The sequence below is a fragment of the Seriola aureovittata genome, chromosome 14 (genome assembly GCF_021018895.1).
Source record: "Seriola aureovittata isolate HTS-2021-v1 ecotype China chromosome 14, ASM2101889v1, whole genome shotgun sequence".
Classification (NCBI taxonomy): domain Eukaryota; kingdom Metazoa; phylum Chordata; class Actinopteri; order Carangiformes; family Carangidae; genus Seriola; species Seriola aureovittata.
In genome coordinates this window covers 25,142,501-25,160,000 of record NC_079377.1, presented here as the reverse complement: position 1 = coordinate 25,160,000, position 17,500 = coordinate 25,142,501, and the positions used below count along the sequence as shown (strand labels likewise).

Sequence of the window (17,500 nt, the reverse complement as noted above, 5' to 3'; positions counted from 1 at the left end):
TTCTTAATTATCAGGTGATTTATACAGGAGTTATATTGTTTTGTCTTAATTAAGAGGCTAGTCAGGTGTCTGATGTAGATGCAGGTTATTTACATTTCAGTGGTTTTTCCTCCCACGATCTGAAGCTCTGCTGCTGCGAGGAGAAAGGTTTTAATAATAAACAGCCTGGCAGGAAAATGAAACCTTTCCATTTGAACTTCCCACTGTAGCGCACACACACACACACACACACACACACACACACGTCTCAGTAACTCAGTCAGGTGGTTTCTACACCCACAGACGACCGTTCACTATAAACAGAATTTAATTTTCTCATGTTTAGTTTTCCCACCAGCAGCTGATTCTAAATGATGAAGTTGATAAAATGTTTAAATCAGTTTAATGTGAATATGTTTCATATGATGTTTTCAGAGTGTGGAGCCAACACAGTATCAAGTGTTTGTTTGCTCTCCGCTTTAATCCCTCGCTCTCTGTCTGCAACGTGTCTGGATTAACACACACACACACACACACACACACACACACACACACACACACACACACACAAGGTCACATGTCAAATTATATCAATGCATCAGTGGAGGATTATGGGATCGCCGGGATCGCCAATCTCATCCTCCACTCTCTGTGTCTTGTCTCATTCTTTCTTTCTTTCTTTCTTTTTCTTTCTTTCTTTCTTTCTTTCATTTTCTTTCTTTCTTTTTCTTTCTTTCTTTCTTTCTTTCTTCCTTTTTTCTTTCTTCCTTTTTTTCCGTCTTTCTGTTTCCCTCCGTCTCTTTAGTTATAGTTTTGTGTTTTATTGTCTCAGTTTTGTCATTCAGGTTTAGATAAATAAAGGAAATAATTTGTATTTACACGTCTCTAATTACACAAATCAATAAACTCAATCAATCAATAAAAGATAATGCTGTGGGGGTGTGTAGGTGTGGTGAGGGGAGCCCAGTGTCCAGCAGTGAATCATTGCATGTGCTCAGATATCCCTGATGACATCACCACCTCTGTCTGTCTGTGAAGACATCACCACCTCTGTCTGTCTGTCTGTGATGACATCACCACCTCTGTCTGTCTGTCTGTCTGTGATGACATCACCACCTCTGTCTGTCTGTCTGTGATGACATCACCACCTCTGTCTGTCTGTCTGTGATGACATCACCACCTCTGTCTGTCTGTCTGTGATGACATCACCACCTCTGTATCTGCTGTCTGATTCTCACTAAGTAATCTCACTTTCACTTTCCTTTATTTAACCAGGTAAAGTCACGTGGTGCTCGTTCTTCTTCTCCTTCTTTACACTTTTCACTTCCTGCCCGTGGCGAGCGCGTGACTCTGACATGTCAGACGTTAATTACGTGTTGACATCCATGTCACTGTTGTAGTTTCTGAACATTATCCAATGACTCGTACCTCGCGGCGCCGAGTCGTCGTAGCTGCTCTTCATGTTTGTGACAGAGCTCGACGCCGTTGACCGCGGCGGCTCCGGAGCGCCGGGCCTTCGACGTATAGGACGTTCAATCTGACCGTTAATTGGTTCCAGGAGCCAACGGAGCAGGGCGTGATACCCAGAGTGCACCTGGGGTCGCCTCTGTTTGGGGTTTCTGGAGGAATCAGCCGGTGTGCTGCTCCGGTCTCCCTGCGGGGCAGAAGAGGGTTTAATCATGTCACATGACACAGAACATGCAGTTTTAACTTCAGTTGAAACTTTTCAATCATCCTGTCATTGAATTATATGTTTGTCTAATCTGAGAAAACTAAATGGTCTCGTTTCGTTTGCACTTTATTTGTTCAGGTGAATCCCAATGAGAGAATGTACAGAAACAACATAATAACATGTTGGCAGCATTGGTAGTTAATGATCGGCTATCAGGAATCAATTAAATATTAATATTAAAGATGTTAATATTAAGTGAAAGCTGGAGGATTTGTAAGTTCATTAAACACACCAGTAGTTTTACTCAAAGACGTTTTCCTGGTAGAAAACATGAACTTTTTACACGGGATTCAGAATGGAGATTAATGGATGGAGATCATTTATTTTCTTGTGCCACAGGAAGTTAAATTTGGTTTGTGGAGTGGACACATCTGTGCAGAGAAATAACAAACTTTGTATTAGTGTTTTATATTTCTTCAAAGGGCCTGAAACTGTGATTTAACTGCTTTAAATGGATCGTCACTCACTGCTGATTAGTTTGAGCAAAATCACCTCGTTACCAACAGAAAACAGCTGATGTTAGTTATTAGAGACTAAATTAGAAGTTAAATAAAAATTAAATTACTCTGATTATCAGATTATCATAAAAAAAATTTAAAAACTAATTTTATTCCTCAGAGCGGCAGCCATATTGTTTTTGGGTTTGTGTGTGCGGTCTGTGGAGGGATGCCACCTGGAACTAGTCTGAGAGAGGAGAGGTTCTAGTTTTTTGATGAGTTGGTTCAAGGCTCAGCAAACATTATATATCTTAAGCAGGATGATCATATATTCACATCTAAAATCTGCCTGTTCTTAAGGCGGATTAGTGCATCGGTATTAGAAAGTGAAGATTGTGGATAATAAATATTTTAACAGGCTGCGGTTTGTGTCTGATGCAGAAGTTTGAAAGGACTGTGGTGATTCTTTAAGTGCAAAATAATAAAAATCTGTATCAGAGATGTAGATTGAAAAACAGTTGAAGTAGCTGCATCATCACGACGTGAATGTGTTAAAGTCTTTTCTGCAGGAAACATGAAGTGGTGAATCCTGACTGATGCAAATCATCACCGTTCTGTTTCCACACATTGTCAGATGTGGTGCTGGTGTTTTGACACTTACAAACCCCCGCTCGAGATTAGGAGTCAGTCTCCATGGAAACTAAATCCTTCCCATGATTCCTCTAGATCACAGATTAATATACTGGTTGTAAAAGTGTTTCTGTCTCTTCAAGTTTGTCGCTCAGTGAAACTAACAGCAGCCGAGTCCCGCTGATTAAATCTGCTCCGCAGTCCGAGCACGCAGCCGTCACGTCACGTCACGCCACGCAGCCGTCACGTCACGTCACGTCACGTCACGCCACGCAGCCGTCACGCCACGCCACGTCACGCCACACCACGTCACGTCATCGTGACGCCGTCCCAAAGTCACGTCTTCATGTTGCATCACGACGTGTTCACATCACATTAAAACATGTCAGATTTTACGTTTCATGATGAATATCCACCAGCTCTACAGGTGTGAATCTGCAGCCTGACCTTTGACCTTTGTTGAATAAACCCTCCACCATGATAAGAGGACAGGAGACGTTGTGACAGAATATTAACACTTGAGACGACACAAACTGTAATATTATAAATATAACGGAATTAACACAGATTCAAATTAAGTAACAAAAAAAGGTAATAAAAAAATACAATAAATTAATACCTCATTTATTTTCTATAAATTTATTTCTCTATTTGTCTCTCCCTCAATAAATACAAATATATTTAAGTCATATAAATATATATATAGATATTTATCTAAATCTGTACGATAACAAAAGCCTTCAGTTGTTCTCTGTAGCCGTGTATTAAACCATCATGTTACATTATCTTATGTCTTATATTATCTCTTTCTTTGTCTTTATCTTGTTTCACCAAATAATAATAATAATGATAAAAATGTTGGTTATCCATAATGAAGCTGAAAAAAAACTTCTTTTCATTATCGATCAATCCACTGATTGTTTTCTTAATTTATCGTTTATTTGTTTTGTTTGTAAAATGTTTGAAAATGATGAAAACTCAGTTTCCCAGAGTTCAAAGTGATGAACTTCAAACGTTTTGTACGATCAACAGATAAAAGAGATTTGAGGCATTTCTGCTTGAAATCAATCAAATGATTAATCCATTATCTAAATAATTGATTATTAGACCAGTTTCTTTTCTTTATTAATTGTTTATTCTGTAAAATATCAGCTGATAATTTGTTTACGTCCAGATTAAGTTTTTTTAAGTTTTTACAGTCCAGAACCCAAACATAATGGGTTTATCGTCATTGACGACTGAGAAAACGAGGAAGTATTGATCCCGCTCAGAGATAAATACTTTCCTCTCAGGCAGGAGTGGAGGAGTTTGGTTGGACCAGCAAAACAACGCTGATCCCATCAGCTCCAGTTTGAGCCTGTAAAGTCCATTATAGTGGAGTGATCGGGTTAAAGACCTAATCCTGAAGACAAACAAACACGAGGATTCATCACTGAGACGAGTTCAGCTCAGACTTGAACCTCAGGAGACGCAGTCTGAGTCTGAGAGACGGTTCCACTGAATTCAAAACCAAAGTAGTTATAAACATAAAGGATCCACCACCAGACAAACAACAACAACAACAACAACAACAGCTGAGCCTCCTGCACCACAGACTAAAACTACAATACAAACATCTGCTCAGTTTATTAGGAACACCCAGCTAAAACTAAAGGACATATTAGTTTAAAATCTCTGAACATATTAAATCGTCCCTGAAGGAGTCTGAACTTTAATGTTTTAGTTGCTGGTTATTTATTAAGTGGTTGGTGATAATTAAATAAATGTATATAATATATATATAAATATGTTTTTATGTCTTTGTTAATAACATGTTGCTTAGGTTAGATTAAAACTATTTTGTGTTTTATTATTATTATTTTCTATATTTTTTAGCAGAATTTCTCTCTGAAAATATTTTTAATTTAATTGTAATTTGATTAAATGTTGATATATGCTGAAGCTGAAATCTGAAGGTGATCATGACTAATCTGGTTTGTGTGTGTGTGTGTGTGTGTGTGTGTGTGTGTGTGTGTGTGTGTACAGTTTGTGTGGTATCATCCCAGGTCTCAGCAGCGTGCTCCTGCCTCGTATGAACCCGTTCGTCCTGATCAACATGGCGGGAGCTCTGTCCCTCTGCATCACCTACATGCTCATAGAAATCAAGTAAGGATTCATGTCTCTCCCAGAATGCACCAGCACCAAACGTTTCACCCTCGACGGCTCCGGTGATGTCACGTTTCCATCCCAGCTGGAAATTCAAACTGTCCTGATCTTTATCTTCGTGTCCTGACGTCAGACGGAAAAAGAGCAGCGGCGGTGAATCGGTCTCGCTCCCTGAATCATCGAGATTGATGCTGATGATAAAACTGAGGGAGTTCCCCCCGAAAGTCCAAGATTTACTCTCATTTAAATGATGGAAAACAACAAAATACTTCAGCAGAAATATGTGGACGTCAGTCAGATTTATACAACAGCGTCACTCGGTTATTAAATCAGAGTCTGGACAAGCGAAACATTTCAGTCAGAACAGTCTCAGCGTTTCCTTTCCGCTCTCACATGATCTTCCTCCATGATGGATCTCACCCCGTTGTCATGGCAACTGTTGTTAAAAAGTATTTAAATAAATTTTTGTCCCTTTTTGGTTTTAAAAGCTGAAGGTTTTAAGAGTTCACAGTCTCACCACGAGGGCCCTTTAGTAGCTGTGACGTCCTCAGAGGAAAACGATCATCTCCATCTGCCGAGGAAGATCATGTGTTATGACTGAAAGCTTCCAGAACAGCTGATGAATAATAACAGTAATGAAGATATAAACATTGTTTTTTTTTTACAGCTGTTTAAAAAAATAAAAACAACATGTTTGAACATTTCAGTTAAAACATTTCAGGTCTGAATCAGACCTGAGAATAAAGGTAAAGCTGTTAGCTTCAGTCGCTAACGTTAAAGGCCACAAACTGAGATATTTTTTATTAAGGGGCTAGTTTTAATATCTACATTAAGATGATTACAGAATCAGCTTCCCGTCACAGATCTGCTGATTGTTCCCAGAGTCTAAACTGAACATGGAGAAGCAGCTTTATTCAGTTCTTTAAAATCAAACAAGAGAATGTTTTAATTTGTTGTTTCCTTTTATTCTTATTCATGGAACTTTCTCTCTGTGTTTTAACTGATCTGCTACTTACTCTCCCGCTTCTTGTTTTATCCAGTTATAGATGATTTTTATTTTGCATTTTATTCTCTTTAAATCCTGTTTATATATGTCTATTATTACCATGTGTTTGTTTTAAACCTTATTTAAACACCTCATGTCTTATGTATTTACCCTCTTTCCTGTGTGTGTGTGTGTGTGTGTGTGTGTGTGTGTGTGTGTGTGTGTGTGTGTGTTTGTGTGTGTGTGTGTGTTCTCAGTAACTACAATGCGGTGGACACAGCGTCGGCCGTCGCCATCGCTCTCATGACCTTTGGCACCATGTATCCCATGAGCGTGTACAGCGGGAAAGTTCTGCTGCAGGTGAGACGAAGCTGTTTGTGAAGATGAATTTCTGAAATATAATAAACGATAATAACATTAACATCAGAGCTTTTTAAGAAGTGCAATTATTAATTTCCTGTCGTCACCTGTCGTCAGACCACGCCCTCTCACGTCATTGGTCAGCTGGACAAACTGCTGAGAGAGGTGAGTCAGAGCCTCTTCTGTCCTGTACAAACACAGCAGTGACTTTAATACAAACCTTAATAAAATACATGAGATTACTTCGTTTTTTCATGAAAATTGAAGGATAAAAATCTCTTGTCAGATTCTTCAGAGATTTACAGGGTTTATAAACGTTCTGACTCCTGAATGTAGTGAAACAATATATGACATATTAAAGGTTTACGGCAGATTCTTATTGGCCACTTGTTCCCGTTTGTGTCCAATCAGGTGTCGACTCTGGACGGGGTGCTGGAGGTTCGCAACGAGCACTTCTGGACCGTCGGCTTCGGCTCGCTGGTACGTTTAGATGGAAGTCCAGCTTGAATCAGCTGTTTTTACATAAGTGTTAAAGAGGTGAAGAAGTAAAAGCTGATGCAAACAGTCAGTAACGATCCGTTTAATTAGCTGAATCTAATGAATTACTGCTCTGATTTAAAGTAGATGTAGCAGGCAGTGATTTATTTTCTTCAGTGCACCTCAGCTGTGATGATAAGAAGGACACATGATTCTTTTTATTTACTTTTTCCAACAAAAGTTTAAACTTTAATTTCCCCACATCGACTCCAGTGTCAGGAATCAGTTCATTGAAGAACAGTGAACAAGCGGTTTACCTGTTCGATAACTCACCTGCTGCAGTGTCTCTCCATGTCTGTGTCGACCTCGTCCTCACACCTTTGTTACACCCCCCCCCCCCTTGTTAGTTTGTTTGTTTTGTTTGTCTCCATGTTTGCCCCCCTCCTCCCCCCTCGATCCCCCGTCTCTCTGTCAGTCGTGGCTTCGTGGCGACGATCTGCAGAGATTTGTTCACTCAGACGAGAAGAAGGAACGAGTCATTCATGCGAAGAGATTCTCTCTCTCTCTCTCTCTCTCTCTCTCTCTCTCTCTCTCTCTCTCTGTGTCTCCAGTTTTTGGAGGGAACGCTGTTGTTGTTGTTTTTGTTGTTGTTGTTTTTTTTCGTGTTGAGTTGTAGTCGTTGTCTGTGTGTTGCATGTTGTCGTAGTGACGGCAAACAAACCCAGCTGGCTTTCAGGGCGGCTGAGGTCCTGGGAAATACACACACACACACACACACACACACACACACACACACACACACACACACACACACACACACACACACACACCAACATCTGTGTGTCTCGAGGAACAACCACTTCCTGTGTCGTGTCTGTAACAGGATGGACACACACTTCCATCACTAACTGTTTGAACATCAGCGAGAAAACAGCTAATTAAAGTAAATAAGTAAAAGTTTTTTATCATATTTAACCTGGGGAGCAGGAGAGACTGTCTCCAGGTGTGTGTCTGACATCACACCTTGTCCACCGTCCACCATTCTGTTGAGCAGTCAGTTCATTCACGCAGGTTCAACTGTGGAATTATTTTATTGAAGATCACAATCGAACAAAAACACAGAAATAAGACGATAGATGTAAATTAATAAAAGCAAAGAACATCTGGAGAAAATCAAAAACGCAGCAGCGAAAAACAACAAGTTAAAAACAAACAAGTGACGTCATTCGTGTTGGCATGACGACGGTCGAGAGGTAAAAGAAAAGAGACGGTTCTTTAGACTTAAAGTCCTCGATCACCTCTACCTGGCTGTGCGAAACGGAGGGCAGTGATTGGTCGGCAGGTCTGAGGCGAACCCAATATTAACAATAAAATGTGAAGAAATATTATAGAAAAGAATAAATAGAAAAATATTAACAATACAAACAGTTCGTATAAATAAATATCTCTCTGAGAGTGAACAGACTGAACCTGCATCACCTGTGTGTTGTTCCTGAGCTGCAGATAAACCAGAAACACCTCAAGTTTAATGTGAACACACACGTCAGACGCCACGAGCAGCAGGACGCACAAACCGACAACACCTCACCGCCGCCATCCTCACGTCTGAATCCCACCGACTCCGACGACTCAGACTCTGACATTAATGTGACACAAACAAGTCTAAAGATTTTATATGTTTATATGTATTTACCTTGTGTTGTGAACAAAATATCATCGTCACTCAAGTGTGTGTGTGTGTGTGTGTGTGTGTGTGTGTGTGTGTGTGTGTGTGTGTGTGTGTGTGTGTGTGTGTGTGTGTGTGTGAGTATGTTACTTCCTGTCGCCTCCAGGTGGAGCAGCGTCCTCTGTTCATCTCGGCGCTGATGCTGTTTTTATACTTGTTTTTATTTATGTCATCGATGCCGCTGCTCCTGTTGTTGTTGTTGTTGTTGTTGTTGTTGTTGTTGTTGACACTGATGTTGCTGCTGTTACACAACTGTTGGTTGTTGGCCCACTGCTAACAGAGCAGCTGTCCAAACTGATTTGACCCTCTGACTGCACTTCTGCCCCACGGGGGGACTCGCTCTGTGTGTGTGTGTGTGTGTGTGTGTGTGTGTGTGTGTGTGTGTGTGTGTGTGTGTGTGTGTGTGTGTGTGTGTGTGTGTGTGTGTGTGTGTGTGTATACAGTCTGTCCTTTTGAGGACTGAACATCCCCATGAGGGCGGTAAAATTAGGAAACAAGGACACAGTGCAGCCTGTGTTTGTGTTTAAGGTCAGACTGAGAAGTTAAAGGTTGAGTGCTGAGGTGCAGTGATACCTTCAGTCATCCTCATGTTTATGTAATCAGCTGTTCGAGGCTGATGAAGCCGCATCGTCTCCACAAAACGCAGGACAGTGAGTTTTATATCGAACCCAGCAGCACCTGTTAGTGTCATAAGTTCTGTCTGAGCCACAGAAGCTCCACTGTGACAGAAACTCTCCACAACACATCACGTCATCACCGAACACACACACACACACACACACACACACACACACACCGTCCTGCCTCCCCAAATAGTCACTACAGCACCCAATCTGGATTAATCCGCTGCTGAAAATAGTCCCCAGCAAATGCACCGTTTCCTTCAGTTTGTTTGATTAAAAACTATGAAAAAATAACATTTTATTTTTTGACTGATTTTGTTTTTATCTTCGTCATCACACACACAAAATGAAAATCTTAAAGTCAATTAATTAGCATTTCATTCTATTTAAAGGAGCTATTTGGTAAGTTTTGCTATTGCTACATAGCTAGCGTTAGCATTAGCAGCTGTTTACTCACCAGTCTAGAAGAAACGTTGTGAGTTCCCCATCAAACTTCAGTCTTTCACTCACCAACATCTGTCTCCAGAGGTGGAAAACAACCCTCTTCTTTTCTTCTACTGAAGTTAGCATGCTAACAGCTAGCCCCGGCCCGTCTGCTCACTTCCTGATACCGAGTCACTGTGTCCTCCACAGCGCCGCCACCTGCTCCTGAAAACTCACATGTCGCATCTTTAAGTTAATTTGTCTTGTCTGACATTTTTGAGTTTTTTGTATCTGGAGAATCCAAATGTAAAATCCTGTTTTACTTATTTACATTCTTCCTACCCATCTACCCCTCTCCTCCTCCCCCTCCCCCTCCCCCTCCCCTCCTGCCCCCCCGTGTTTCAGGCCGGCTCTGCTCATGTTCGTATCCGCCGTGACGCCAACGAGCAGCTGGTTCTGGCTCACGTCACCAACCGGCTGCTGCCGCTCGTCTCCACGCTGACGGTCCAGATCTTTAAAGACGACTGGACCAGGCCCCTCCTCAGCGGGACGCTCTCCGCCTCCTCCTCCCCCTCCGGCCCCCCCGCTGACGGCTACGCCCCCCTCTCCTCCTCCGCTCTCCCTCCTCTGCTGTTTTCGGGAGGAGAGCTGGACCCGCTGACCTCTACGCCCTCCAAACCCAGCAGCCCTCCTCCGGAGTTCGCCTTCGACACCCCGGGGAGGAACATGCAGCCGATGGTCCTCCCCGCTCCGGGACACCACGCCCACAGGCCCTACGGAGGCCTGGGACTCGCCTACGGTGCGTCTCCCTACGCGGGGATGCTGAATCAGGGCTTGGCGCGGCCCGGCGGCGGGCTGGGACTGGGTGTGCAGGGTCTGGGCGGCGGGTTCGGACTGGGTGTGGGCGGAGGCGGCATGCCCTCGTCTCAGAGTTACAGGACTGCGTTCGGAGGGTCCACGGCACCGCTCCAGTTTGGAACCAGCAACCCTCTGGCTTCACAGTACAGACAATACCGACCCTGACGGACCTGAACCGGGCCAGAACTGTTCCGGCACTTTCAGACACTTGAGAACATGAGGAGAGGTGGAGCTTCTCTTCACCTCACTTCACATATTTGGCGGACGCTGCAACATGATGATGTCACAGGAAGCTGATTGTGTTCTGGTGTAAAATGTTGTAGCGTGAGTCAGATGTGACTTTAGAGCAGAAACCGAGACGATGTCGTGTTTCTCTGCTGGGACCAAGAGGCGGATCATTAACTGTGGTCGGATGAGGAGAGACTGAGACAATAAGAGAAGCAACGTACCGGCATACTCTGACCTTTATTTTGAAAATACATAAACGGTGCGAAGAGCCAGAGAGGAAATAAAACCTTCAAATTAAAAATCCAGCTTCACATTTTAAATGGGGCCAGTGATTCATGGTCAAGCTGTAGGTAAAGAGGTCAAAGGTCAGAGGTGAAGTGTGTGCAGTGTTTCAGTGATGAAGGAGGGAAAAGAGAAAATTGCTTGAATTTAAATCAGTGAATTGGATCAAACTGGATTCAGACATGAAACCAAAACAACATGATTCTTTTAATTTGAAAATCAAAGTCTTTGCTCCTGGTTTTGGTCCATCATCCGCCGTCCACACTCATTTTCTAAAACTCATATTTGTGTTTTTTCTTCCACTTGATTTGAATTAAATTTGCTTAATACGACGCTTTTATTTTCTCTGGTAAATTTGTCAAAACAAACGTTAAAATTCAACATTTTAACGTTTAAAGCTGCTGAGACACAAACAGTGAAACATAAACACAAGGCTTGAAAAACAAAACTGTGTCCCTGTGTTTGAACTAACAATTATTTATATACTGTAACTTGCAGATTTCTTTTATTATTAAATGAATGATTTGATCCATGATGACAAAGAATCTACGAACCGGATCCTGAATCTTCTGTTAAACATGTTTTCCCTCCTCTGGTTTCTGGTGCCGTCCTCAGGTTGATGCTTCAGAGCGAATCAGATATAAAACTCTATAATAAAGAAGAGAGAACTGAGTGACACTCGCCTCACACTCATATTCCATGTACGTTTATTTAAAGGAGCGGCGGCGACGTGATTAAACCGCTGATGATGAAAGTTTCTCATCGTCTGTGCTGCAAAGTTTATTTTGCTGTTTTCAGTCTCAGTTGTTTATTAATGTGACTCCAGGACCTGGACCAGGACCAGGACCTGGACCTGGACCAGGACTCCTGAGCACCAGCAGAGGACACCTCAACTTTTCTACTTAAGTCTGACACTTAACGTTTCGTTTCTCCTCAGCTGAGGGAGTTTCTTAAGGGTGTTGCACAAAATCTCTTAGATAAGAAAAAAAAGTAAAGAAATTTACAGCAGTGGAAGAGATTTTACAGCGGTAAAATTCTACTGTTTCCATGGAGACTGTTGATTTGCTGCCGTTAGCTCACCCTGCCGCTGTTTTGACGGGGACTTCACCAGGTGAACTTTGGTCGCTGAGGTTTAAGGGATTCCTGAAGTTTAAGATGAGAAACACTTTAAATACTTGAGTGAACATTTGAAGACAAAGACTTAAAGGTGTTTTGTGCAACTGTTTTTATTTTAAGGAAACTTTAACACGGTGTTTTGTTGTATTTTATTTCTACACACCCTGACGTTCAGAGGAATCAGATGAGCTCAGACTTCGCTCGGTCTCTGTTGCCACGGTGATAGACGGATTAAAAAGTGGGAGAAATGTTTAAATCTTAAACTGTCCTTCAGTTTTCAGAGCTTCACTCCTGCAGCTGCTTCTCCAGCCGCAGTCACTCTACATCCTCATTAGTGTGTGATGAGGCTTCCCTCGCTCCCTCAAGGCATCATGGGAAACCTCCTCTCCTATCCCGATGTGAACCGGCGACCTTATGACCTGTAGAAGACGATGCTCTCCGCACGTCTGCGTTTACAGAGCTGGAAGCAGGTACGTTCGTCACTGAGTGAAAAGAACTGAGATCCCAGTGAAATCAAAACGAAATCTGCTGCTGGTTCCTGTGACGAACCCACGAGCATCATGGGAGATTTTACGTGTTTGCACCTGTGTGTTGTCATAAAACTAAATCTAGATTAAATATGTTTCAGAGTAAAAGAACAAATTAAAACAAAACAAGTCACTTTTTATCTTGTGTCAGTTACTTTGTAGATTTACATTAGATTTTATATTCAGAACATGAGACCAGCTCAGAAATAATAATATTAACGTTTATTTAGAGAGAAAACGTCTCTTTACAAAACACAAACATGAAACAATTCTTTTTATAAATGTTCATTTTCCTGCTGCTGCATTTACTTTTACTTTCATCAGAGTTTAATGTTTAATGTCAAGTATTTTTCCACCTTCATATCTGTATATAAATATAATTATATTCAGTTGATGTTTTACTGTAGATTCAAATGATTAATACAAAATATAATTGATTGCAAACTGTGATGTATTTTTATAGATTTAAGATCTTAATCTATGATCTTTGAGGTATTAGTAGTAAAAACAGGAAGTGAAACGGCGTCAGATCTGGGCTCGGTGCGCCCGCCCCCGCCCCCCTGTGTTCTGTTCCCGCCACATGCTTCCTCGCTTGCATAATAATGTATGACACACTTTAGCAACTTTGCGGCGTCTGGTCATTATTTTGTCCCCTGCCATCATGTTCCTGTGTTGGCCCGCAGTCGGCCGCCCTCGCTTCCTCATCAGCCCGGAAAATATTCAAATGACTGAGCGGCGCCGCGGGACGGCGTGTGAGGCTGAGGGGAGGAGACAGCTTGGAGGGCCGCACAGTCGCTACGTGTTAGGAGGCCAACAGGCTCCTGACCCCGTTACTGACGGACCCGCCTGGTCTCCGAAAAACACTCACAGGCTCAAGTTCCTCATTTTTCCAGACCGGTACTCATTGATCACCGGGTTTGTTCCGAATCTAACGAGGGGAAGAAGATGAGGCGAGTTTTTCCCGCCGAGGGAGACTGAGTTTTCCCAGGAGCTCGGTCGGGAAACGAGGTGGACGATCACGGGCGTCGCTCCAGAAACGCCAGACATGACGAGAAGCTTCACAGTAAATCACTTCCTGTTTTAGGTTTAAAGGTTCATCATAAATAACTTCCTTTTCTCCAACGCTCAGTCACAACTCATGACCTCCACACCAGGATGGATTTCACTTAGTCGTCATGGAAACCGCAATATCTCCAGTAAGTGATTTTTTTGATTGGTTGATTTTTTTAACCTGCATCATTTCATCCTCTTCTTCCTCTCCTCCTCCGTCTTCTTCTTCTACTTCCTCCTCCTCCTCCTCCTCCTCAGAGAAAGCTGTCGTAGCTTCACGTTAACGTTTGTACTTGTGGAAAATCGCGTTCGCAGATGACGGCAGGACGTTTTCCCGTGGCGCCCTCTTCAGGACAGACGATTGTTTCCTGGTGTCTGACAAGCGTCACGGCCTGATGGAGGCTGCAGACCTTCAGACGCTTAATTGGCTGAATGAGTCATGAGTTAACAAGTCGTAAACAAACACACACACACACACACACACACACACACACACACACACACACACACACACACACACACACACACACACAGACCCTGTCACTCATCCAGAAACCTGTGTAAGTGCCTCGTCTGAAGAATTTCATTTCCTCTCAGCAGAGGATAATCCTCCTCCGTTTTTGTCCTGTGGCTTTTGGAAGAGATTTTCAACAAACAATCAAAGAAGTACTTTGCCCTCGGAGCTTAACGGGGCTTCTGCTCCCCGAGCGTTGGATGTGCTCAACAGCCCTAAGCCTCTAAAAAGGTCCCCTGGCATTTTGAAGTTCAGAGCTGCGGCGTTTGTATTAGTGTTGACTTCACATGCTTGTTACAAAACAAATGGGGTAGAGCCTTTGTAATCTGCGCTGAAAATCCCCCGGAAAATGAATGAGATCTGTGCCGCCGCGTCTCGGCTTTCTGGGTCAGTCCCACGCGGCCGCTTCGCACCGCCGAGGTCGACGCCGTCCGCGTGGTCGCCACTTGTCACCTGACCGGGAAAGGTCAGAGGGAACAGGTGGAACGCACGAGTCCATTTACTCAAGTACAAGTCAGAGGAACTTTCCATTTCAACTCTCGCCACATTGATCAGAACGCTGCAGATTTTACATCAAAAACAAGATGAATTTCTAAAATATGAAGCATGTCAAACATTCAACTGATGATTCACGACCTTTTCGGTTTGTGACCTTAAAACTATAAAAATCTGTCAGTTGAGACGTTATAAAGGAACTTTCTCCTCCTTTAATGTTGTTTTTAGTCCCAAAATGTAAAATTATCAAAAGTTTCAAAAGAAAATCAAATATAAGAAAAAAAAGTCCAATAAGTAAAAACAGATTCTTGTATCAGAACTTTGTTTCTTCTTCTTCTCTCCTCTCTAACGGATCCTCTGTCGACCCCGAGGTTGGGAACCACTGGACTAAACTATCAAAGTGAACATGAAGTGGTTGGAACCAGCTCCAGCTGTGTAACAGGTTAATGATAATCAATACGTCACAGATTTTACTGAACAATCAAGTTTACTTTTGATATTTACAGGAGATTTTTCTCGGTGACGCGTCAGTTCTTTTAATTAAAGTGAGACTTCAGGTTATTTGATGTGAGGTACTTATTTTAGTCAATCAATTAATCAATCAAACTTTCACTGTGCAGAACACAAAGTTCTCAGACTGATGACCTGAAAAGAAAAGTAATAAATCTGAGAATGAGACAATAAAATATATTAAAAAGTTATAATAACATAATTAATAATAGAACAAATAAAACAATAAAATTTCAACATAGTTACAATAAAGTGAGTGAATAAAATAAAGTGATTAATGACTAAAAACCATATTTAATTAGAATATCTGCTGTGGACGGATTCACCCACAAGAACATGTTTTAAAAGCCAATATCACTTTAAGTGTTTAATATTTATTTTTAAGTTTTATTCTGAAGGTTTTCAGCAGCCTTTACTTTGGAACTACTTTTCCTCCACCGTTGAACCAGCGTATTCCTACGCACGTGTCAAACAGGGTCATGAATGCAGTGATGTTGTTTTGGTACTCGAGTAAAAAATGTGAGGACGTCTTCCACCGCTGGAAACATCTGGACTCACGTCTGATGTCTGATTAAATAATGTGACACCTGGAACATTTGGTGCTATTGAACATCTACAGCCAGCAGCTGCTTAGCTTAGCTTAGCTTAGCTTAGCTTAGCTTAGCTTAGCTTAGCTCCGCTCCACAGAGACTGGAATCGCTTTTGTTGAATGTGTAAAAATCCAACAACGTGGTGTTTTATGTGTTTGTTATTCGTGTGACAGACGAGCAGCCGAGACTCTCGTCACCTCTGGACGAAGAAAGAAACAGCAGCTCTATATTTAAGATTAGCTCTGCTGCTCGAAACGCCTCCGCCCTGTTCCCGCCCTGTTCCCGCCATGTTCCCGCCATGTTCCCGCCCTGTTCCCGCCGTGTTCCCGCCCTGTTCCCGCCCTGTTCCCGCCCTGTTCCCGCCTCACACGTCCATCTGTGGTCCAACCCTCCTGTAACCAACGCTCAGCCCTCTGCAGGTCCTCCTCCTCCTCCTCCTCCTCCTCCTCCTCCATCTTCCTCCCTCGCTCTCTCTGTTTTGACTCGACCTGTCAAACATCTCAAAACAACACGAGGCCCGGCGGCGGGTGGCGAGTGGCGAGCTGATGCATCAGAGGAAACATGGCTTCTCCAGTTTGAGCTGGTTTGTGTCTCACACCTGGACTCACACCCAGAGTCACTGTTTCTACCCTTAAATGTGGAACTCTGGTTTTTATCAGCGTTAATTTAATTATGATTCTGTTTTCCAACGATTATAAAAACAAGATAATCGAGATAAAAACGATTATTAATTTGTGCTGGATTCTGTTTCACAAACAAACTTCATCCGCTCATCCACTTCCTGGTTACGTTGTGTCGTACGTTAGCGACGTACGCAGGAGTTCGTCATCTTCGGAGACGTTTCTAGAAACAGTCAGGAGAGACCACGCCCAGATATCTTTACCTTATATCACGTATAAAAGAAAATATCACATTATCTTCTCAACACAGAATCATGATCCGCGATACGCGTGACGTACGAGACGTCTGCGCGTCAGACCTGCGCTTTTTATTCATGTGTTCGTTGGAACGTGGGGTGAAAAGTTAGAGCGGCGATCACCTGTTGGAAACGTAGCAACAGTCTCTCTAAGAGCATCAGACCGTCGCTAGGTGACATCATTAATAAGAAGAGAGTCGGACTGTCGCTTCCTTCTTTTACCTCGCTACAGCTTCTAGTTGAAAGGTGAGGGAGCTCCCTCCTGTTGTCTGTCCTGCTGCGTGTTCTGTGTCACCGAGGCACTTTGGGACTTTGGACGTTTTATTGAGAGCTAGGTGTTTGTTTGTTGCGACATAAAGAAACGAGGAGTTAATGCCGCCGTTAGAAATGACACGTTTGATTCCTGGAAGAACAGAAATGAAGCAACAGACATGACGACGTGTTGAAACCACAGACTGTCGATAAAGATTCACAGCAAGAACCTGAAGCGCTTCAGCACAGTCCATAGGAAGCAGCTGTGGTAAAGGAGTGTGTGTGTGTGTGTGTGTGTGTGTGTGTGTGTGTGTGTGTGTGTGTGTGTTGTGTGTGTGTGTGTGTGTGTTGTGTAACGTTGGCAGTGAACACTGTGTTCAGACAGGATCACTGCATCTGTTTACAGAGACCTGCAGATTAGGTCAGACCTCACACTTCAAATAGAGACTAATCCAACACACACACACGCACACACACACACACACATGCACACACACACACGCACACACACACACTTACACACACACACTGAGCCCTGCGGGAACATTAAAGTCAGCGACTTAATCCTCCGAGTTCAAATAGAAACACTTAGAATCAGAGTTGTAATCATGGCGATGGTGTGTGTGTGTGTGTGTGTGTGTGTGT

The 17,500-nt window shown here is 42.7% G+C and overlaps 1 protein-coding gene across 1 annotated transcript in view; it reads left to right on the top strand.

Annotated features, from left to right (window-relative positions):
• Positions 1 to 11,643, top strand: part of slc30a6 (solute carrier family 30 member 6) — a 57,747-nt gene extending 46,104 nt beyond the window's left edge. Inside the window, exons 11-15 of the mRNA XM_056394838.1 lie at positions 4,804 to 4,923; positions 6,166 to 6,268; positions 6,386 to 6,433; positions 6,680 to 6,748; positions 9,923 to 11,643. Of these exons, the coding sequence (XP_056250813.1) occupies positions 4,804 to 4,923; positions 6,166 to 6,268; positions 6,386 to 6,433; positions 6,680 to 6,748; positions 9,923 to 10,540 (958 nt within the window). The 3' untranslated portion in view covers positions 10,541 to 11,643. The remainder of the gene's footprint in view (positions 1 to 4,803; positions 4,924 to 6,165; positions 6,269 to 6,385; positions 6,434 to 6,679; positions 6,749 to 9,922) is intronic.
• The last annotated feature ends 5,857 nt before the right edge of the window (positions 11,644 to 17,500 follow it).